The 23,321-nt window shown below is 43.6% G+C and overlaps 1 protein-coding gene across 11 annotated transcripts in view; it reads right to left on the minus strand.

The window, feature by feature from the left end:
- rapgef2b (Rap guanine nucleotide exchange factor 2b) overlaps positions 1-23,321 on the minus strand; it is an 83,510-nt gene that overhangs the window by 29,037 nt on the left and 31,152 nt on the right. For 10 of the 11 annotated variants that reach the window (XM_076148879.1, XM_076148877.1, XM_076148876.1 and 7 more), the window contains exons 4-6: positions 23,203-23,286; positions 14,959-15,034; positions 12,068-12,235 (exon numbers count right to left, since the gene is read on the minus strand). In XM_076148879.1, the coding sequence (XP_076004994.1) occupies positions 12,068-12,235; positions 14,959-15,034; positions 23,203-23,286 (328 nt within the window). Of the gene's footprint in view, positions 1-12,067; positions 12,236-14,958; positions 15,035-19,102; positions 19,351-23,202; positions 23,287-23,321 lie in introns of those variants that run through there. The other variant, XM_076148880.1, reaches the window with a different exon arrangement.

Here is a 23,321-nt window from a genome sequence, read left to right on the forward strand (position 1 = left end):
GCGTGCGTAAAAAACAAAATTAAAGCTTGAAGAAGTGGCAATGGACTCCCCCCGCTGCACCTTCATGCAGCTGAACGTCAACCAGAGAGCTGAATGACAAGCAGCCAACTCTCTTTCTCCTCCATATATGCATGCACACACACACATACACACCAACCAACGTGATCCTCACATGGCACCTAAGTGGCAGAAAGAGCAAGAGTGTATAAGCGTTTGTGTGTGTGATGCCCCAAGGGGGTCTGGATACTGAATATTAATAAGGTCCTGTGCATGTAAAGCTTCTGAAAGAGAGATATGAGAAGGTTGGTGCTTTAAATGACAAGAGTGTCAGGAGTAACAATGGAATTTAAAGGACAAAGCAGACAACAATCAACACACAGGTTACAATTCATATCCGCCACACAATTACAATCAGCAGGCTGGTGGAGTCGCTACCCAAACACCAGCTACAGCTTTATAATTTGACATTTAATTCATCATCCGATTGTGATAAAGGATCACAAGACCTAGTAGTTACTGTATATCTGAAACTGCTGAATAGTCAGGCCCTGTCACACACATTCTGTCACCCAGATTGCATTTTATGATGCAGATCTATCAATATGACCACACACAATATAACGATAACACTACAACACTGTGCCTATTTGCATAATCTATAATAAAACAGCAGTAATGCAGCCGTAATGTAATGATAATGAATCAGAGCCCCATTGTTTATAAACAGCTCTAAATACTATACAAACACACCCACGTATGAACAGATGCAAACATAATAGTTTCTGATGCAAGGCATTAAAGGCAGGTCGTATTTGAAATCAACACAATAATAAGGCAATAAAGCATGTGAGGCGTTCCTGGTGTCTGCAGACATCTGCCACGCTGCATTAAAGCCTGGCTGCTCCGCTTCAGACAATACCTAGAAAGCAGCGTACTACGGGGGCTGGTTTTGGAGCCGCTCCAGTCATAGCAATGGCGAGGTGAGAGCAGGGAGCCGGTGTGGGGGTTGGGGAGGCTGGAGACCCGGAATGACATCACCTCCCTGCCCCAAGCAATGATGTAATGCATGAAAACAACAAAAAAAAGCTCAGGTGCTTTGCCTTCCACCCCAGTCATTAACGTCTCCGACAATCATCAGGGGGGGAGGGCCGGGGCATCATTACATCACCGCGGCAACGGGGTCGCGTCTGGGGAATATCAGGCCCCCGGCTCGACCCCCCCCCCCCCCCCCCCCCTTTAATGCTTTCTAGGACCAAACTAGCCTATTAATCATTTTTTACTGACTAATCAGAACGGAAATGTAAAGAGAAAGAAGTAGGAGTGCATCGATCTTAGAGGATTGTGACACTGACATGAGAACGCCACTTGAGAATAACATGAATGCACTCACACTCAATTGCAGTGTGTGCTAAATGCAAGGGGGGGGTGTTACCTCGAATGCCATTTGTAAACAGTCTGTGAACCCAGCATGGCTGCAGCTCTTCCATGCACTGATAGGTTGTGTGATGGTGTTTGCTTGCTGATGCGTAGCATTACAGCCATAAAAACCTCATTACGCTATGGGCGACACGTTCATGCACCAATGTGCATGCAGAGACACACACATAAAAGCTTCAAGAAAATCCATTAGGAAATTCAAACAATGACAAGACAATGAAACTGTTTTTGTTTTTTTCACAGAGGTTCACCCAGCATTCCACAAAGTCAAGTATACGCCATTTCTAAATGTCATCTGAGGACATTCAAGTTCAGAGAAACATCACAATACCGGCTTCAGGCATTTGCTGTGAAGTTATCTAGTGCAAGAGGAGATTCTCTCACAGCCACATGACACACACATGACAGGAGCCTTAAAAAGACCAACTGTGGCTACATAGATGACGTGAATTACAGAGAAATTAGTCACACGCACACACAAAGACATACAACATACAAATTCCATGATGATCAGCTGTCTCACATTTGACCCAACAGTCAGCACAAATGAAAAGAGGTCAATTAAACTGCAGGCTTGGTTCCTCATTTAGTCGTTCAGTTCCACAAACTGCATTGTATTCCCGGGTAACTGGGCAATCGCAGCCCTGATTGACCGTGGAGACTTGCAGAGCTGAAGTGGAGTCAGATGAGGGAGGGACAAGCTTCAGAATTCACTCCAGCTGAGAGAAAAGATGATTGCCTCGCTGAACACTGGGATATCGGAAAAGCCAGGAGGAGTGGGAAATGTGGGACTGTTTTGACGTTGTGTGCAAGATATCTGTGTTAACAAACTGCATCAAACGTCACCAGTCATTCTTCATTACATCTTACATACCACTCTAAGCTTCAGCAATACAAGAAACTCCGTCAGGACACATACAGTAGCTGCTGCTGGTGAACATGCACCAGACAGATTTAGAAGGAAACACAGCCCTCCTTGACTGCCAGCTTGGCACATTAATGGTTGACATCAGTCCCATTTAAACACACCCAATGAGAAATATGTTATGATCTAATGAAAAGGACTAGATGTTCATAGCTGCTGGAGCCTGAGGGATCATCGCATTTGTCAAAGTGCTGTCACCTCCGCACAGCGAGGAAATTTATTTGGCAGAGACACGTTGTAAAGATCCCATTTGTAGGTGCGCAGGGGGAAAAAACATCTGTCCAAGTCCTGCACCTGCTACAAAGCGCATAAATCATAAAGGATCCAAATGAATGAATAACTGACAACGCTCCAAGTGTTGTCGGCCTACATGTTTCGAGGGTTGATCAGTAAATTGAGGTTTCCGGATCTGGTTATAGACTAACTGCGGAGGGTTCTCAACTGGAAGTCTTTAACCTCATAGAGTCAGTAGCTGGTGGGCTCTGTGAGTCAGTAAGCGACAGGGTGGCTGTATCCTCAACCCGTTTTCTCACTTTAATGCACTGCAATTCAAGCTATAATGCAATAACTCTACACAGGAAGGTAAGTGGTTCAAGCAGATAACCTTCAAAAGGAAATGTAAGCTTTATAAGAAAAATCCCTGATATATCTTGTACTTTGGAGCCTTGACTTGTTTACTGATGTATTTTTCTTCTTCATGGACGAATGGGAGAGAGTCACATTGAGATATTTCCAGCTAGCTTCACTTGACTAAATATTTTCCACGGCCTTTCAACAACTATACAGGATAACATCAATCACAGAAGAGGAAGAAAGACCCATTTCTCATCTGACGGTCACCTCAATGAAGCAGACTGTACACACAAACACACAACACAACACGTGGTCACAAAACTGCAGTTGGAGCTAAAGGCCCAGCTTTCAAAATGTGGTCAAACTCACAAAACAGTTGCAAGCATCTACAAAGGAAGAATCTAAGGGTGAAAATGCCCTTTTTTCTGAGCCCAGAGATCATAATGATGAGCATTAAAACTGAGTTTATGGTGTAATATGTTGAAAATTGATCTCTGGGTGAGCAGTAATTGCTCATATGGAGTCTGCTGAATTAATTTTTACAATCTACAGCAGTTTGATGGGGGTGTACTTCACATGACTTTATCTCTAACCAGCTTTATTCTCCATTTTTATTCTGTCGTGCTTGTGGGTATTTCTAGAACGTGATCAACCAGGCCTGGGCCATAAAAACGATACCAATGTGTACATGTCATAGACGGCAAGTGTTTGGAAACAGTATATTTTCCAGAGGTCCACACGGGGGAATTGATTGCCTAAAGGCTTGGTTGATGCACTCGGGGTCTCCTGGGGTCTGAAGGAAGACAACCAGGTGTGCGTCACCGCCGACAGCTAGGCGACTATAGTGAAAGACATTTTACTTTTACAACTGCACTCGGCTGCGATGTTTTGGTCGGCGCCTGCATTCAGTGGCAGCGTTGACATTTAGTAGTTTCATAGTTATACACAGACGGTTTCTTGGGTTGTGTTAGTAGTTAATAATATGAAACTATAAATGAGTGTATGATAGAAACTCAAGGCAAAAACAGCAGGATTGAAGTTGACGTTGACTAATGCACACAGCTGCTGGTAAACATTCATCCTTTCTGAATGTCTATCTAGTGAAATACCTCAATCATATCCTGTTTCCTCGGGGGGATGATGTGAGGGATGCTGCTGTAAGTAACGTTTACCTCGCAACACCTTGAACAAAAATCTGATATTGCTCATTGTAGGTGAAAGAAACCACAGCAGGAAAATATGAATTGAGATCAGGTCTCTCTCGTTTTTGCGTCGTCACCGCCATTCCTCTGCGGATATCATCTGACAAAAGGTGACATTACCGACCACATGTACAACCGACGCTTCAAACAAAGGCAACACATCTTAATAATACATTAAATAAAGCAACATCTAACGCCATCTAACAACATCTATCAATGTCTCAACACAGAACAAAGGATCGTCTGTTAATATTTCATCACATTGAAGCAACACCACAACCACAAACATTAAAAAAAAAAGGTGAAGTCCATGATGCTCGCAAGGCAGGCTTATTACCATGGTGATAAATGTCATCCGTTAAACGCCTTTGAAAAATACTTAACTTTCAAAAAAAAAAAAAGGGTCTTTGAATGTCAAAACTGACATGAAATGCACATTAAATGTCAGCAAACATGTTAGAATATAAACACTAGCAGAGAAATGAAGCGGAGCAAATCAATGAGAAGCCCGTTAAATCACATTCCTCACAGTTCCCCAGGCCCCCCAGAGATGGAAATACAATAAATATAATGCCCCAACTATGAAAACCACATTTTAAGTTTGGGGCTCCCTTTGTGCTCGTCTATACTGTATATAAAAAAGAACATGTGCAAATCCCTAAAAATGAGGACATATATATGAAACACTGGAAATAACAAATGAACTCTGCCAAATGTCAATCAAGTCGTCTTCTCCGTCTCTGAGCTGTTGAATACTTTTGAGTCCTAAAACCCAAAGCTGCGAGCGGAAATTCGCGCAAGAACAAAAAGGAGCGACACCGCTTTTGCTTTCATTTCCTACACAGCGCTTTTTTCAGACCTGAGGCTTTTGTATCCGCAACAGCTGAAGCAGAGCAGGTTGTCACAAAGGACGGCTCTAAAAATAGGAGCTCGGCTTTTCCACGGATGAAGAGCGTCAGGTTTGTTCTCCCTCTCTCTCTCTCTCTCTCCCTTCTCTCAGCAGGTCGGACTGCTTGATGACTCTGGCTCCGGTCTTTTCACCCTCTAGCCCTGCATCCGTTTTCAGCGAGGACACCGCACGACTCCATGACAGGCACTGATCCCTGATGCTTTTTATGTAGATTTAAAGCCGGTGTTGTGATAACATGTCGTTGTGCCGAAATGACATCGTCACAACGCCACTTAACCACATAACAGTACCATCTGTGGATCTAGTTCCTTAAATTGAGGCATCAGATCCTCACCCACGCTGCGAAGATAACAAAAATAATCTGTGTAATTCCAAAGAGCCTAAAGACAGTCAATACCATTATCATGCACATCAGCGGAGACATGATGTGTAGAGATACGATGTACCTCAATCAGCTAAATTGTTGCCATTATCTCCATTTACAGGCCTTAAGCTGCACTAGTGCGATGTTTATCATTCCGTTGTCATCACCCGGCGACGTGACGAGGTCTGTGTCAGCTCTCTGTGCTGCTCCTATTCAACCAAGCCTGCTTGTTTTTCAGCCTAACCATAGATCAAAATCAGGGAATTACGCACGGTAGTTGAGGATGAAACATTTTTATCAGGGCAACAAATTGGATTTGTGTTCCGGTTTAGGTTGCGGTAACAGCATTTGAGAGTGGTGGGGTTTCCTTTTTCGTCTGTATTATTCTTGATACCAGCGAAAAGGAAGGTATTTATTAACAGGAGCGCTACTGACATGACAAATGAGGAAGAGACGAAGATAAACACACAGCACAAACAGGGTCTGCTAGAACACACATACACGCACACACACACACACACACACCCACAACACATACAAACAGTGTGAATAGATACAGTACCTGAGATTTATTGCATTCCTGCGTGCCAGGATAAGGAGAGAGCCATGAAAAGAAGCAGAGGAAGATGAAAGTTATCAAATGTGCCACCTGCCAGTCAAGGATGTGAGAAATTAGGCCCCAAGCATTACTTCTGTCAAAAAAGCAGCATGTGGTGCAAAACTGCATCAAATTCCATTTCGGAACGAGACGTATAGGTTGCTATAACTACACACCGTGCATCATCCCCTTAGCCTGATTTTTGCCTACTCTCAATTAGTTTCTTGTGTTTATGACACTGGCAGTGTTTCCTGTCTTGAATTTCGGTGCAATATTTGCCATTATTCTTCTTATAATTAGGCCTTATTCAAAATACCTTCACTTAGTTCAAATTGATTTCCAGTGGGGCGGAAAAAAAACATTGTCATCTGAAACGACTTTATTTTTTTAAGAGCATCATGATTCCAGGACTCGACTCCAGGAATAATGAATTTTCAAGGTGAACAACTTTCTGGGTGCACTTAGCCAAGGACAGATAGTGAACACACAGACATGTACATTATTATTCTGGCTGGCACACACACACACACACACACATCCTTTCTTTCCAGCCGGCCTGCAGATTACTGAAGAGCCTCTCTAACTTATGGGCTTCCTCATTACCCCTGCAGGACATTTTCAACCTTGGAACAAGAGAATAAGTCACCAATTAAAATGGGGCTATATGTACCACACTTAGGGAAAATATACATCATTGCCAAATTAGCTGCGATTCTTTGGCATAACTGGTGCAAAACAAATGAGACGAGAGAGGAGAAGGTCTGTGAGAGCAGCAGAGGATGTTTTTACTTAGCAAAGCAAAAGCTCAGACAACAGAGAGTAAAGCTTGAAGCTGGATTATTGTTAACAAAATGAAGTCAGACTGTATATGTTTGTCGTGTGGTTAATGTTCTGTGTAATTGTTTAAGAGGTTCTTAAAGAGGTAAAAGAGGCTCCATTGAATGTTTCTAGCTAACACAAGAATCAAGGGATTGTAGTTCGACTCTCATACAGTCATTGTTTTCATATTTAGCCTTTGATAATTGTTCTGATAATAACTGGTCACTGGTTGACTGGTTTGAACATGCCTGATAGTGAAACGAACAAACTGATTCAGGGTCTAATTCTCCAGATTCTTCCATTCTTGCTCGGTATGTAGGAACTCGAGCTATGTAGACCACAGGGTCGGCCGCAATTTAAGCAACTACTTAAAAAAAGAGACGGATCCATTATTTCTCTAACCTCGGTCTTTCAGAAACATGTATTCATTGATAGTGATGTGTCCGGTTCCACATTGGATGGGGAGCGAGCAAATCAATAGCAATATTGCATCGTTAATGAATCCTCACTGGCAGGGTTTTCAAATTGAGTTGCGCAAAGTGTGACCCAAGCACATGTACCAAGGACACCGGCTATTTCGGACCTGGCAGCCTCTTTTATAATGGTCCTTGTAATACACATTCTCTGAGTCATATAACATGTAAAATGGGGTGAAATGGAGACGGGGCAAGAGATTTTCGGTGCCGTGGTGACATTGGGCTTTGGGTTGGCATCCATTGAGTCTAACGCCGTGGATTTGAAGATACTGATAAGGCGGTAGACAGGTATGGTCGGTCTTTTGTGAGGCGGTGCTGAACACAAGGTTAGAGTAGATCAATGAGGTGCGTTGGTGCATGATTGAGCTCACTCCTGTTGAAGATGCTGGAAAGTTAACTATATATTGCCTTGTTGACACGGTTCTTGCAACATTGTTAAGTTCCTTGACTCTTTCTTTGAAGGCGCAGCTGTTAACGCCGACTTCCTCAAGGACACGCCGACATTGCCCTTGACTGTTGATGGGCACCCTGGTTGTTGTGGAGCTTAAACCTGCGACCTTCTGATTCCAGGGGCAGACTTTTCTAACCACCAGGCCACCCGGGTGGAGGAAATAGTAAAGGGGGTATTGATTGTCTGCCTCATGCTGCTTGTATAATTATGGAACAGCTGCTTGGGGCTTTGGTTGCCTAACTGGCCAATGGGTAAACTCCGTAGAAGAGGGGTGCAACAGGAGAGCAGGGTGTAGACAATGGCTTCTACCCAGAAGAATTAAACTGTTATTTATTTGATTTCTCCACAATACACAAGTTAGGGACAAAAGCAGGAGTGTGTTATCCACACAGCCGTTTCAGACTGTGATAGACAGAAAGAGCCCAGGGAATGTGGACGAGTAAGAGAACAGAGAGAAAAGCTCTGTGTGTGTGTGTGTGTGTGTGTGTGTGTGTGTGTGTGTGTGTGTGTGTGTGTGTGTGTGTGTGTGTGTGTGTGTGTGTGGCAGGTCAACAGCGAGCACAAATGGCTGTTGATATACGAGGAAGAGATAGAGCATGAGAGATAAAGTGCAAAATGGAGAGAGACTGAGCGATTACGAGCCAGCGCAAGGGAGAATATGAAGAGATCAAGTGTGCGTGTGTATGTGTGTATATGTGTGTGTCATTTTCTGACTCACAGCCTTAGCTGGTCGAGCGGAACGTTGTCATTTCTAGACTTTACCATCTACTGCATGTATGCAAACTCAATAACATTGATGCTCAGAGCATAACTAGACATTTTGTCCATATCTGAAAGCAGATTCCCACTGTTTCATATATCTTTTTTATAAAATGTCCATCTTTTAATATTAAAGTTAACATTTTTACAAGATAATTGAGTATACCTAGTAGGATGTTGACAGATGGAGATTCCAACATCAATGATATCACAACTGGGATCGATCTCACCCTCTCAGATGCATAATGGATAAAACATGGAAAATTGGCTTGTGATCAGAGAGAGACATCTTCCACTGACCCTAAATCAAACACATTTAATGGTTCCCACCACGCAAAATAAAGAAGCCTGGTGGGGTCTTTTGCTCTGAGCAGCACGTTAGAAGTTTGGCCAAAATCACTCTCTTTCACCTTGGAAATATTGCAAAGGTCAGACTGTTTCTGTCTCTGGAGGACATGGACAGACTAATGCATGCTTTTATCACAGACATTATCAGGGTCCAACAAAGGCCACAGCTCAGCTACAATTAATTCAGTGTATAAGAGTTATTACTGAGACCGGGAAGAGAGTGTGTAGTATAAGACATTACTGACTGGACGGAAAATGTAAATTCCTACTTTTCTGGTTTTTGCATGTATAATCTCTGACACAACATCAACACACCTAATGTTATGAGCGCTGTATTGCAGGGATGTTGTGCATTTGAATCATACATATGCCACTATTGACTGGATATTTTTGTGCAGTGACGGTCCCCTGTTAATGCAAATGAATGCCATAATTAATTTACACAAATATTGTTCTTAGGCCAGACACTGTATTTACATGTACAGGGAATAAGTTGGAGTGTGTTTGAACCCCCGAGAACTAAATCATCACTCAGTTTTATAGCGGTGATGAGTTAGTGCTGGAGAGAGGGGGTGGAGGTAGCCGCGTGTATCAGCACTCGCACAGGGACTCCCACTGCTGGGTTAGCATTACATGTATATTTTAGGTGCTTAAACTGGCACTCCCTGTGGCCACTTCCAATGACGGAGGAAGTTTAGTATGTTGCCAGGGGGACACTAGCAGCACACAAAACTGGACATTGTAGGGATCCAATCTGTGACCTTTGATGTTAATGCATAACCTCTATATGAAGGCTAGAGTCCCTAGTCTGGATTAGCATTCAAATTTAGATATCAAAGTACTGAATGAGGAAGAGGACAGCTGAGGATTCATTCAAAAACTCAATTTAGAATATAATTAACCTTAATAAGTGAATACTTACGAAAGACAAATTATAATAAACCCTCTACAGAAATAATGGCCTATACTTTTACACCGGCAATTGTAAGTTCAGGTCGTATGCAGTTTCAAATGCATTGTTACTTATTCTAAAAGCAAAACAATGGTATTGCCAACTGCGTGTGTTAAGTGTTAAGTGCAACTTGTCCAGAACCTGGAGAGACGGCCGAAAGGAAACATATGAAAAATTGTGACTTAGCTGAATAAGAGCATTTCTCTCCTAAATATGCTTCAGGGTAGGAGAGGGAAAAATCCGAGCGCTGCCTAGCATTGAAAATGCCGAAGATTAGCTTGCTGTGTCAGCTTAGCGTCCGCCCAGATTGAGCTCCTGTCACTCCCCTCCCCTCCATCCACTCTGTGTCTGCAGCAGCTTACTGCACTCTTGTTAAGTTAGTCCCGTTCTCAACTGTACTTCTAAGTGCACTCCGGCAGAGCCCTTTTGGGACTGCCGGTTGCCATGGTGCCCAATCCATCCTTCCCATAGGGAACTGTACTACGGCGAGGAGAGCGGAGTGTGTGACGGGAGACGTCAGGCCATGAGAAAGTTCAGCGCAGTCTTTTGAATCAAAAACACAGCAAGGTTAAAATTAGAAAGTGGGGCGGGGTTGGATTTGAAGAGAAAGGATGACGTTTGCTGCATCTCCCTTTTTTAAGCGGAGGAAGTAAGTGTTTCACAGTGTTCCAACCAGGGCAGGGTACATTGACTGAACCCCATGGGAGTGTCAGGAATGAAGGGAATGCAATGAAATTGTGCATTACAGGCAAATAGTGCGGGCCAACTGCATGCTGGGTATCTGCATCATTAGTGTGAAAGCTCATTGCTTCCTATTCCCAGGGAAAAAGAGCGCAGGGGGAGGAGGAAACAGACAACTTACTTACTTATTATGCTTGGGTCAAATGAAGTCTAACGGTGAGAGTCAATACTCTTCCACAAATATATCACAGCTGAGCATTTAACACTGAATGTTAAAGTATTATTCCCATAGAGATCATTCTTAGATTGTGTATGCCTCTCTTGGCATTAAGTTGAAAAATAAAATAATAATAATAATAAAACAATAAAGATACGATATGATGCTAAAAGAAATGTTTAATAAACTGTAAGGATGCAGCCATTGCGGTGGATGCAGGTGATTTAATTCTGTTTGATTCTGATGGCTGGTGAGCAGACAGGCCGAAAGGAGTAATTACTCTATGCTGCATGCTTTGACAAACAACACATGTCCAACTGTTTGTTAGTTATCGGTTGTTTAATTAAACTAGTATTTCTCCTTCTGACTCCCCCTCTATCTGTGCGAAGGTGCCTTTACAATTTAAGATGACTTGAAATCTCATAGGCTAATAAGCTAATGCTACATGTTATTATTCTTCAAAAATAAAGTTTGGGGATCCATCACTGTCAACTAATGCTCACAAATAAATGTATTTCAATGCAAATTCATTTTGGACATGTATCCTGACAGTACTGGAGTGATAATAATAGTTTAAAGTACTATTTGTGTGGGTTACCTTAGGACCTTTCAACAGTGTTTTGAGACCCACAACGCCAGTTATTCAAAGAGAGGTTGATTCTACATGTGGTGTCGTCTATACTGGCATGAACATTGAGTTGAGTGTGGACAACTATTGAATTGATATATGTGGAGTTTTTTTTTAAGTGTGTGTGGGACTCATCAGACTTTACATCACAGGAATGCTACATCAAACATTGGACGGACACACAAACAAAGTGTCTAGGAGTCAAGTACAACACACACATTCTTTGGGATGCTCAGCCTACAACACAAACACCAGCAACATCTTGCAGTGACGGTAGAGCAAAAGACAAACACAAGGCAACATCCGCTCAAAATCCAGACACACAAGTGTACCCGACTGTAGGAAGAGTGACAGTAGCACCCGGGAGCACAGCCCAGGGGTCCAGGGGTGCACAGATAGAAAAAACTGTCTCGAATGGCACCGTGTTGGAACAAGGGTGACTCTACCCACAGAAATGTCACAACGCAACACCCAGGTCCAGCAAAGGGCACAAGACGGTGAGAAAGCAGGTGACAACACATCCAGAGAACAGTGAGCACACAAGTTTAGCCATGGTCTGGGTCAGAACTGCACAACTGCACATCAAGTGCTGACAGAACACAAGCGGTGCACAACAGAGCGACAGTGAGCGTCTGTGAGTCTCCTCGGGAAAGTGCAGCGATGCACCACAGCGAAGGTAAACAGAAAAACCGCTGCATCGCACTGCCTGTCACAGTGTGTAACTCACCGTGTGGTATCCCCGAGCTATGGGTGGTTTTCCCGTGGGGTACGGATCCACGGTGTCGATGATCGTCTGCCTCTCCCCTTTCTGGTTGATCTTCCGAAACCGCCGGCGGGACTGTCTGTGTGAGGCTTGGCGCTGAAAGTACTCCTCATTTTCATCCATGTAGTCCACCTGGAGAGGATAGGGAGGGAGGAGGAGAGAGAGGGGGGAGTGACTGTTAGCGTCTTCATTCACACCCTTCCCCGGTCCCCCCCAAAACGCACACATCACACACACTGTCCCGCCAACCCCACCCTCACCGCGCTCCTCTACCCCCCTCCCGAGTCCCGCCCCTCTCGCTGCATAAAAATAGAAGTGTGTGTGGGCTGCGCAGCGCACACCTACGTCAAAGGGTGCTTCAAAACACAATGCATGAGACCGAGACAGAGGGATGAGTGAGGAATTTGGAGGGAGGAAAGCCAGGGATGACGGGGGATAGAGACTGATGAGAAACAAGAACAAGAAAGCCCAAACAAACACTCCAAACTAGATGCAATATAGAATCCATGTTTTCATTTTTCCCTTAAGACAATGGGGTGGAACAGCGCTCCAGCCCTGACATCAGTGAAGTCATACAGCACAAGAGTAGATGTAGAGAAGTATTTCTGGCTAGAAGCTACTTTAATGGGACCATTTTGTTGTCTCGCGGCTTTGGCTCATGGTGGAATGACAAATTTAAGGGTTTTTTCTTCTTCTTCTTCTTCTTGGTGCTTTCATTGCAGCTTCACATTTCACAGTGCTCAGCCTGTGGGATAACACCACTAAAATCTCTCGCTTCTGCTATACCAATGGCTGCCATGACAACGGCAGGGGAGCTGTGTAAGTGAGAGTATAAGTGTGATTGTGTGTCTAATTGCAAATCACGATGCACACTCTGCATGTGTGTGTGTGTGTGTATACGGGGCATACACGTGAGGCTTATTTTTCTGCAGTTATACATCTCAGTAATCTCGCTTTAAGTGTGCTGTGCGTGTGTGTGTGTGTGTGTCAGACGTCGTGGGGGCAGGGAGCTTATGTATCTATATCTCTCTAGCTGAAATCCCTTCTCTGTAATAACAGGGTATGTTGGTGAGGGAAGAACGTGGCTCATATCTGCAGAATGAGCGGGTAAGAGCAGAGGGGGTGATTACCGAGGGTTTGTGTGTGTGTGTGTGTGTGTGGCTGTGAGAATTCCAGTTAGCAGAGGGCCCCCATCTAGTCTATGCATTCATGGGAACGCAGCAATTCCCACACATGAGATGGAGCTTAGCGAGATGTTCGGAATTCGGCAGTGATGACAGCTGTTATTCCATACTGACAACACATGGGTTACGTTTGATCTGTTATTTTAAAATCAAAGCAAATGGCGGATTCGTATGTGCAGGAGAAGGTGTGTGTGTGTGTGTGTGTGTGTGTGTGGGTCGTGTGTTTAACATCTACATCTTTGGACATGCTAGCTGTCCAATTTCTAACCCAAACCGGCCTCAACTGCCAGATGTGTGTTTACAAGAACGTCAAACTTGAATTCTAATCCGATTAAGACATTGAATCATTTCTGCATTCTGTGTATGTGTTGCCTTACCTGGCGTGCTTGCCTACATAAGCTTATTAAGCAACAAGTCGCATATTCTGCCAACAACCGAGTCCGATTTACTCCGTCCGTGTATACCGCTTACTTGCAATTTTTGCCATCATCACAGTACAAACACTAAATCATAATTAGTCTAGTGTGCATCTAAACTTACCGATTATGTGCAGGTTTGATGTGCAAAACGCTGAAATCTGTTGCTTTGCATTTTATCCCAACTGTCTTGAATGATCAATGTTTATATCTGTTTAAGCTGCCATCCTCCTTCCATTTTCAACATGAATCAGTTTCTGGATGTGCTTATGAAGCTCTGATGAGATTTATACATATATAACCATGAAAGCAGGGCCTGTGCAGATTGAGTTGGAATGCCTCGCTTATCTGCAGTGGCGTTTCATCAAACAAACACACTTGACAAGCTCAATGAGTTTACACACAGCTCACAGCATCACGCTCATTAGCTGTTTCAATGCGTGCAAGGTCCATCTTTTTTGGTCCCGTAAGCTGCCAGCATCAGCGTGTAATCATCATCAAAACTGAGCCGTGATCTGCGGGCCCTGCGAGGACGTCTGTTTCGACGGGAGAATCGCATTGCAGCCGCTACCTCTGCTGTTGTTCCTCCGATGGGAGCAGAATGATTTGTTCCCAACAACTTCTCCATGAGGGTCTGTGTGCCAACTTTTGATATACTGTAAAACTGGGTCAGAGTTTCTACCCGTTCTGGAATCAAGAAACCACAATTCTGGAAGGACTCCAGCAAGGACACTGTTAAATACAGCTTTGCCTAAACACAGCCTTGCTTTAAGGCCATGATGAAATATCAATAGGAGGCACTTACAAAGATTAGTCCAATACCTCAAGGGGACATCTCTAAATAACCACGCTGTGCTATAATGGGGAGATGTGGAGACTGAACCCAGTTACATTTTAAATTAAAAACTTGTGAATTCTTTGAATGTCCCTGTATGTTACAACAGGAGACAAACATGTGGGTGGTTTATAGTTGTAGTGCCTTAGACCCGTTCATAGTGTGTGTGTGTGTGTGTGTGTGTGCGTGCGTGCGTGTGTAAACCAGGGTCTGATTGTGATGTATAATTATAGGTGAATGAAGATGTTAGAATAAATAAGGACCAGCGTGTTTGGAACAGCAAAAATAATCAGAGGACACTATGACTTAAATCATAACAAATGGAGAAAAACTAAATTCATCAGCAGTTTCTTTTGAGGTACAAAATGTGAGGTAATGCCTTTGGGAGTTGCGTGCAGAAAATTGAAAAGTGGGACTCACCACAATCATCTCAGAGGGTTCCAGGACGATGCACTCACATCCACGTCTCAGGCTGCCTGCTGAACGCTTGCCAAAACTACAAAGAAGGAAATAAAAGAATTTCAAGTTAAGCTAAAGACGGCACAGCCTGTAGGCAGCATGTGATACGTTGACAAGATTGGTTGCCTCGACAAATGTCTGTGTTAGTGTGCAAGAAAAAGCACCTCGGTGGCTTTTTCCTTGAATTCTAAGTCTTGTAGTGACAGCCGAGCTGCACACAGAGCATATAAGTGACATTTGCTGTGCGATTCTATAGGTAGCTCTCTGCTCAGCATTTTAAATATTCAGTATGGAATTCCTGTATAACACAAGAGCCGCATTGACTGGACAGTTCCTCCTTTCATCTGAGATTACTCCCACCCGCCACTGGAAAAGTCCGCTTTCATGACGTCGCAAGTTGTACAGTAGGGGGACAGGGAATATTAAAAGCAGGAGGGATCAAAAGGAAGGCAGCAAGCCATGGAAATTCTGAGAATGAGGAAATCCAATTTTGGATTCAGTGGAGACTGCAGCCTTTGTCCAGCATCCCACCTCAGTGCGTAGGCACAGCTTGTACATAATTTGTAACATCTTTAGAACCAAAACATCAGGCACGTAAGTGATTTAGAGATTGTTTTGTAAGATAAGCCCATATAGAGTTTATGTGTCTGCCTAACAGTACGCACAGTATTGGTTTTTATTTGTTCATTCACTGGATGGGATTTATGCCAGTAAGTAAGACATTGTATATTGAATCAAAGGCATAAAATACAGTATATGCTCTACGGGCAGATTACGCAAACCTGTACATTTACAAATTGTGCTAGAAATATGTAACAACCATTAATGCATAGCTGAGATGATGCTGCATCTGTAATATGATAACCAGGTAATAATCCAGAAAATTGTTCTAGTTGTAGAGTGTCAAATTGTCATAAAGGCCCTCAAAATACAAAATAATAAATAAAAGCCGGGCCTGTTGATGCATGTGACAAACTTGTTTCTAACACAACTGTTCAACTGGGACTAACTCAGGGAGCAGTTAGTTTGTGTCTGCCCACAGTGAAGTGATCAGTATAGATGTGGCAGCCTTCAATCAATCACACTGACAGGCGCAGCCCTCAGGCACAGCATGGCTTAAACGCTTTAGAGCACTGGGCTTGTGGCTACATGTTCTGGGTACAGCTTGGTCAGAGTAGAAAATAAATAACAGCTACGTGTAAAGAGCTGGAGTTTGGCTGAAGCTGGAGAGATATTCTGCCGGCCACTGGGCGGGAAGCAGGGTCTGATTTGGTAGTCTGTCTCCCTCCATAGACAAGACTTGGTTGGCTATTGTATTTTTCAAACGCTCCGTTTTTCCTCTACCAATATCACAAGTGTAAGTTTGTCAAAGAAAAGACATATCCTGCAACATAGATAACAAGGATAACTTGGATATCAGAATGATCTGGGGTTAACTATTGTTCAAACAGGTTACTGCAGTGAGTTACAGTCAGAGAGGGGTTAATGATCCACTAAAGGGCCAGTACACCTCACTATATCACTGAAACATACAGTATACTTATTTTGCAATGAAGATTGATTTATAAGTTGGGCACCAGCTTCAGAGAAATGAATACCGCTTTTCATCAGAATTTACAGACATTTGGAGTTGGCGCCAGCTCCGATCCTTTCTCAGCCGTCCTTGGCTCACTCAACGGTGGAAAAGTGAGTAGTGATTCCTCCCATTACAGGTCGTAAAACACGTTATGCCACCGAACGCAAACACCGAAATGACATGTTCAATCATGTTCCCCCATTACATTCGCGGCACGAGTAATCCAATCCTCCATTTGGGGAAGCTAAATGCCACTGGCAGTGTGGGATATTAAAGAAGGGATTATGGAAGTGTAGAACATAGAAGGGAGGGGGTTAGACCAACACAACAGTGTCTTGTTTAGAGATTAAAGCCTCCATTGCTCTTTGACTAGTCCAGAGCAAATAAAAAAGCACCATAGCGGCCAATGTGGGTGAATGGATATTACATGACAAACACAGATCTTAAATAAACAGAGGATGGCTGAAATGAAATGTGGCCATGTCCGCAGGAATCAACAGCCTTAGAGCAAACAGCACGTATATTGTTTATTTGACCTGTGCAACTTTGAGCTATACGAAAGATGCTGAAGTGTGTTAACTGCCTACTTTGTATAAATAATTCAGCACCAATGAACACAGGTTCCGCAAGTTGCAGTAAAGTTTGCACTTTCTTTCACACATAAGCACCTCTGGGCCTTTTTTCATGAGCTCAGAAACTTTCCTTCATTCTGCAACGAGGAACCAGCATCCATTTGGTGCCATAACTGTAGTCCTTGAACCATCTTTACCTCTCCCTGCAGGGTAGGTACTCAATGGTTTAGGAATTACAGGACGGAGCTCCAAGAACTGACTTATCGCAGATGGGTCAGACGGAAGATTCCTCTAAACACTCCTGTTTGTTTATGAGCACATTGAAACAGTTACAGTGAGGTTTTGGGATTTTTTGCACGAAGGAACAAGACAACCTGAGGACTGGTCGGCAGGTGTAAGCAGTTCTATACGTCAATGCAGATTGGGGCAACATTTTTCAAAAGACCTTACTGCATTTCTAGGAATTTCTCTTGATGCACATTAATCAAATATCACAATAACTGGGGCAGGTCGGAGAGAACAAGAGGTATAAGTTTGTCATTTGTGTCATAACGCAGTACTTAAACCATAATGGGATTGCAAGCAAAGAAAGCTTTGAGAAGGCCATGCAGTTCCTATTTCAGATAGTTCTGGGTGAAGTAGATACCGTCTTAATTCTGACATTTAGATTGGCGCACAAACAGGCTGTTGTTAGAGAAAAGCAATTATGTGAAATTCCTCTTTCTCAAATATCTCATTTATGAATGATCCAATCTGTGAAAGTCCATACACTCATATCCTGTCAATGTTCCCAAACTTGCCCTAACTGTGTCATCATATGAGCAGCAGGTGGTCAGTATCTCATTCTGACATTACACCCTATGATCTGTTCTGTTTCTGTCCACTGGCCGGGGATTGCTGCTGCTCCGGCCTCGCATTCCCCCATTACACAACCGGCCCGGGCGTCTGGAATGTCATTCCACATGCATCACCAGGCTTTCACTCTTGCCAGCCGCGCAAGCCCACCACCAAATCCATTCTGCCGTCTGACTGAACTGCTGCAATCCCTGATCTTCAGCGGAGGGGTGTTGGGGGCGGCTGTCTCATGGCTCTGTTAAGCTGTTTAACTGAGTAACTGGTGGGAGGGCGCACAGACTTTTTTAACCCCCCAGGTTCTTAAGCAGGACAAAGATTAAACTCCCCGGTTACGCAAGACGTCAGGCTCAAGACAGAGTAAAGAAGGAGAGGTCAGAGGAGAAGGGGACCATATATGTGCATGGGTGGTGGGTAGGAGAGTGTGAGTCAGGGTGATTGGCCACGACTTCCCAGTCAATGAAAACACCACCCAGGCTTAAACGGTTTACCAACATCCCAGTGAGCAGCAGGGGCGCCTATTCAACCACTTCTCATTTTGCAAACAGAAACATAATTCCTCAGAGGAACAGTGTGTGTTGCCCACCCCCCAAATCCTCACGCAGGCACTTTTTAAATAGAAGCCGACGCCGCTGCCAAAAATTTGCGCCCGACTCGTGACTTTTGCTTCCCAAAATACAGCTTTGCTGTCATTGTAATGATGAGGAGTGATGGGCACTGAATTAGAGGGGTTTAAAGACACGTCAATCAATCATCCTGCATCATCAGTTTGTTTTTTTACATCTTCTCCACAGCAGGAGCTCCGTCTCTTGTTTTTGTTTTTGACGCTGGCAAAGACGTGTCTAGCTCCCAAAGTATGAAAAGCACACGCCTTTTACTGGCGGTACACCCTGCACACACTGACAACTCCAAAATAACATCAAAGTAATGCTTCACATTCCAGTAGTCTTTCACACAGATTTGAAGGCTTTAACTGCAACCAGCTCCTGGCTTGGAGAGGAGTAAGATTATAAAATGATACCAACGCCACATGAGTTAATAGGCAGGGCTTCTCCTCTCTCCATAGGTTGGAGGAGTTAAGTGTCTCTGTAGTCTGGACACTTACCCCTGGCACTCCAAAGTAGTCCCAGAATGACACTGCCACATAATAAGACAAGAGGATCCTCCTTCTGAAATGTCCTCCCTCCGTTAGTCCATAAAAAGTCCTACAACCATGTTGCCATTTGCGACACTTCGGTGTGACTGCTGCATATCGTCCTGCACACACACCCCTGCGCTGCTGTCTAGAGTTTTGTATACGAGAAGGGGAAAGCGTAGCTGTGCTCGCGTGTGTGTGTGTGTGTGTGTGTGTGTAAGCTTCTGTCCTCTGGCTCTGCCTCCTTTCGCTCTCGCACGCTCTGCCTCTCCCACTCTTTCTCTGTGATGCGGACTACTAACACCAGCCAGCATTCCAGCGTACGACTCACTTCCTGCTACAGAATTACAAGTGAGAGAAGGGTGGGGTGTATGTGTGTGTGTATATGTGTGTGTTATGGAGGGGTGGGTAGGTGTAGACTCCCCATGGCCTCCCGGCTCGGCTACTGAAGTTACTCGTGAACTCTATGACACAGCTGTAGAAAACAGAGCTTCACAAGGCAGTAAACGCCTCACACGACTCTTTGGCCCCAAGGCGATTACTTTCATTTAGGAAACAATTTGATGTATCTGAAGTTAAAATATCAACCATGATCCGATTTGATTACTTTGATACTGTTCGTTATTCAATGCCAACAAAACTTCACTGGTTTTACATGACTATTGATACTTTATGTACACTTCAGTGGAGTAAAACCAATATATGAAATACATTTTCGACCAAGTTTTAAGGAGGAATATACTTTAAGGAGGTCTAAGCTTTATTTCCACAGAACAACCTTCACTTATTGTAAGTCGCTTTGGATAAAAGCGTCTGCTAAATGACCGTAATGTAATGTAATGTAACACAAATGAGCAACGCTGCAGGAGATGAGCAAGACGTGCAGTTGCGCAATTAGGAAATTATTTTTGACTGTCATGTTTTGTCATCGATGAGTCTGCCTTGAATTCCTAGCCGCTATCAATAAATAATGCTGTTAAACTGACCTGTGTTCCCATCAGCGGACGTGAACAAAAGAGATGAGGCTGACATTCCTTTGAAAACGAGTTGCTGGGATGTGCTGATTCAGACAAAGCTGTGGTTGCAGTTGGGCAATGTAAGGACTGATGGTCGGTGGATGACTGGAGGTAAAACACATACTGTGGTCCACTGTATAATAATAACTGCAAGCAACCTAATGCGGAAAAGGGAAGTGACACCAACTACAGGGTTAACAAACTGAATAAGGGAGAGGAAGTTAAACGTTCGGTGTGGTGTGTGAAAGGTATTATTTCTTTGACAATAAGTAAATATGGTTGACGATATTAAAGCCTTAAGTGATATGTCATCCAATATTAGCAGATCTGTGTGCATAAATGTCTAGTACATTAGCAGACAAGCGTAAAACTTATTCACAGCTTCCATTTTGGTACGCACTTGCATATAAACCTTATTGTCCTTAATTCGAGTACTTTAACAAGCATGTAGCAGCATTGGATATGCTTCAAAATAGACCTCTAAATGACAATAAGAACTCCACTGGGTTTTTCTTATTTGGAAATACTGTTATCAGCCTCAAAAATCCAATATCGGTAGAGCTCGAACAGAGACCAAATGTCAGCAGATGTTCAAACTAAAAAGGCAATATGTCTACTTCACTTTGCAAACACACGCCAAAATACAAAACACCCGCAGGCCCCGAGTTAAATGAGTCAGAGAGCTCGAGATTATTAATTTAATGCCCACATCATTCATCTTCTAGATCACATCGCACTATACCTGGCAGGAGGGAAGAGTGAGAGAGCCACGAAGCAAGAGTGATAGAGCAAGAGAGAGAGAGAGAGCAAGAGAGAGAGAGAGAGAGAGAGAGAGATGCATATCAGGTTTTCAGCCTTGCCGTGAGTGCACGTATGAACAGCCATTTCTGGCTCGGGCCTGTCTGAAACCCAATCCCACCTTGTCTTTAAAAGCTCCAGGAAATCCCACTGGACTCCATTCAGTTCCGTGTCACAACCAATTTCCCCTCTGAGTCATTTTGCCCTTACATCTCTCCTCTTTATAGACTAGGTGATGCTGTGGGAGTTTTTTTGGGGGGGAGGCTGTGTTTGAATACTTAAATTCTCAACACCTAAAACGGCGTACTAAATTAGGAACTACTTTCTCTACACCTAACCTCCTTCAGTGGGATCCATGCTTGTATTCCCACCACACTTCAGGGACCAAAACATATTATAGAAATCCAGCAAGTTACTTTGCCTGATAAATAGAAGATACTCTGAAAAACTTCTCTGCATCTATGGATCTTCTCATCTGTATACATAGTGTAGATGAAGGGTTTGCACTGTAGTCTTCTGCGGTGCACTCGGTATATTTCAGTAAAGATCTGAGCTAATTAGGAACCCTAAACAGTCTCGTGCAGCCTCTCTGCAACATATGCTTAGTAAACATTTTCAGACCTCTCGTCCCCAATGACCTCAGATGCGCATTAGCTTTAATCTGCAAATCCCCCTTTGGCAAGACGCGCACACTTTCACCTTCACAGAAATGGAAAAGTTGGGAGTGGGTCTTTGACAAGTTTCCAATATCCTTGTGCTTTAAAATGCCTTCGACGTTCGTAGAAATCCTGAACATGAGCGATGCCGACCCCTGCACTGCAGGACATTTCTGCTCTACGGCCTACGTGGAAAGTGCAGAGCTCTGTGTGGCCGTAGGTTTGTTATGCAAGCCTAATGGATGAAAAGGGCATTGTTTTCACGACGCCCACAGAGGTGGCTGATGTAACAGATCCTCTTGCGAAATCGCAGCTTTTTAACATTTGAATCTTGGCTTCTATGGTGCTGATGAGAGCTGGGAGCTAGAGAGCAAAGCATGAATCCACTATTCAGACAGCTCAAGGTGTGATTACCGATTCCCTTCCATGTACATGATAACGTCATACCAATAACAAACTCCTGTTTCTAAAACACAATTTATGCTTTTTGGTATTTGTTCTAGTTTTTAATAGTGCAACTTGGATGTGCATGCGGATTCTGTTCAGTTGTCACAGTTGCAAAACTTGAGGATGAAGCCAAAAGGCGTGCTTACATAGAGGCAATCAGAACAGAGGGGGATATTTGGGGCAGGATCCTTGCAGCACAGAACAAGTTTGGGTTCTGTGTCGTAATCATGTCATCTCTGCCTGATTTCACAATGGTGCAGCTTCAAACGGAATAGAAGTGGTGTGAAGTGTGCTGTTTTTGCACACAAAAGCATTTCAAAGGTTTCAAAATAGCCCTCTTGAGAAAATAAGATCTTGGAGATCTGTGAATCTGCTCTTTAAAACTCTAAACTGGTTTCTAGGCTGCAGGCACATATTTATCTGTCAGAAAACATGGGAGGCCATCATGCCCTGTGTATCAGCCTGTGACTAATGATTCTCTTATTTATGGATTAATCTATTGATTTTGTTAATTGTTTAGACTATACAATGTTGTTAAGTAGTAGCATTGTCATTACATGTTCCCCGGGTATTTAATTTACACTGATCTAAAACAAAGAAGAACTGTTAATTAACAAATCTGGATGAATAGACGTAGACAATGGTTGTATTAATGCATATTTACACTATAGCACAGCGGTCCCAATGCATGGGAAGCCGTGCGATATCAGGCCTCAGGATTAGACCAGCAAATTGGCAACAGCTGTACTAGTTTTCTGCCAAATACTTACGACGTCAGCGCATTCACATTTCGTCCAGAGGTTGGAAAAATCTGTACGCGACACAATATGCAAAGGACTCGATAAGTTGAAAAGTCTTTCAGGGGTCCTCCAAAGAGCTCCTCTGTGATGTATGCTATATCTTTGTTTTGTGTTGGGAAAGAGAAGTGTTTCTGTTTATTCCTCTAGACAAGAGACTGCTGATAAGATGGGAAAACTTTTCTGAGATAGTGCAAATCAAAGTTGGGCCTCTCTCTTGCCAGCCCTGGATTAGCTTTTTATCTTCCTTTGTAATTGTTCTACGGAGGCTTTGGTGGAGAGAAGCAAACTTGCATATCAGTGCCAAGATGCAGCATCAAACTGGCACCTTAAAGCAACATTGCTGGTGATCGTACCTGCTTCTGGGCAGGAACATGGATTCCTTAATGAAGACGGAACCAGACAGCAGGATGTACCAGCAGCCTCCAACGTCATCAGGGCTGGAAGACAGAGGGGGAGAGACGGATTATACCAA

This window comes from Genypterus blacodes, unplaced genomic scaffold, assembly GCF_046128005.1.
Source record: "Genypterus blacodes isolate CSIRO-AG114 ecotype Tasmania unplaced genomic scaffold, CSIRO-AGI_Gbla_v1 ptg000044l_1, whole genome shotgun sequence".
Classification (NCBI taxonomy): Eukaryota; Metazoa; Chordata; class Actinopteri; order Ophidiiformes; family Ophidiidae; genus Genypterus; species Genypterus blacodes.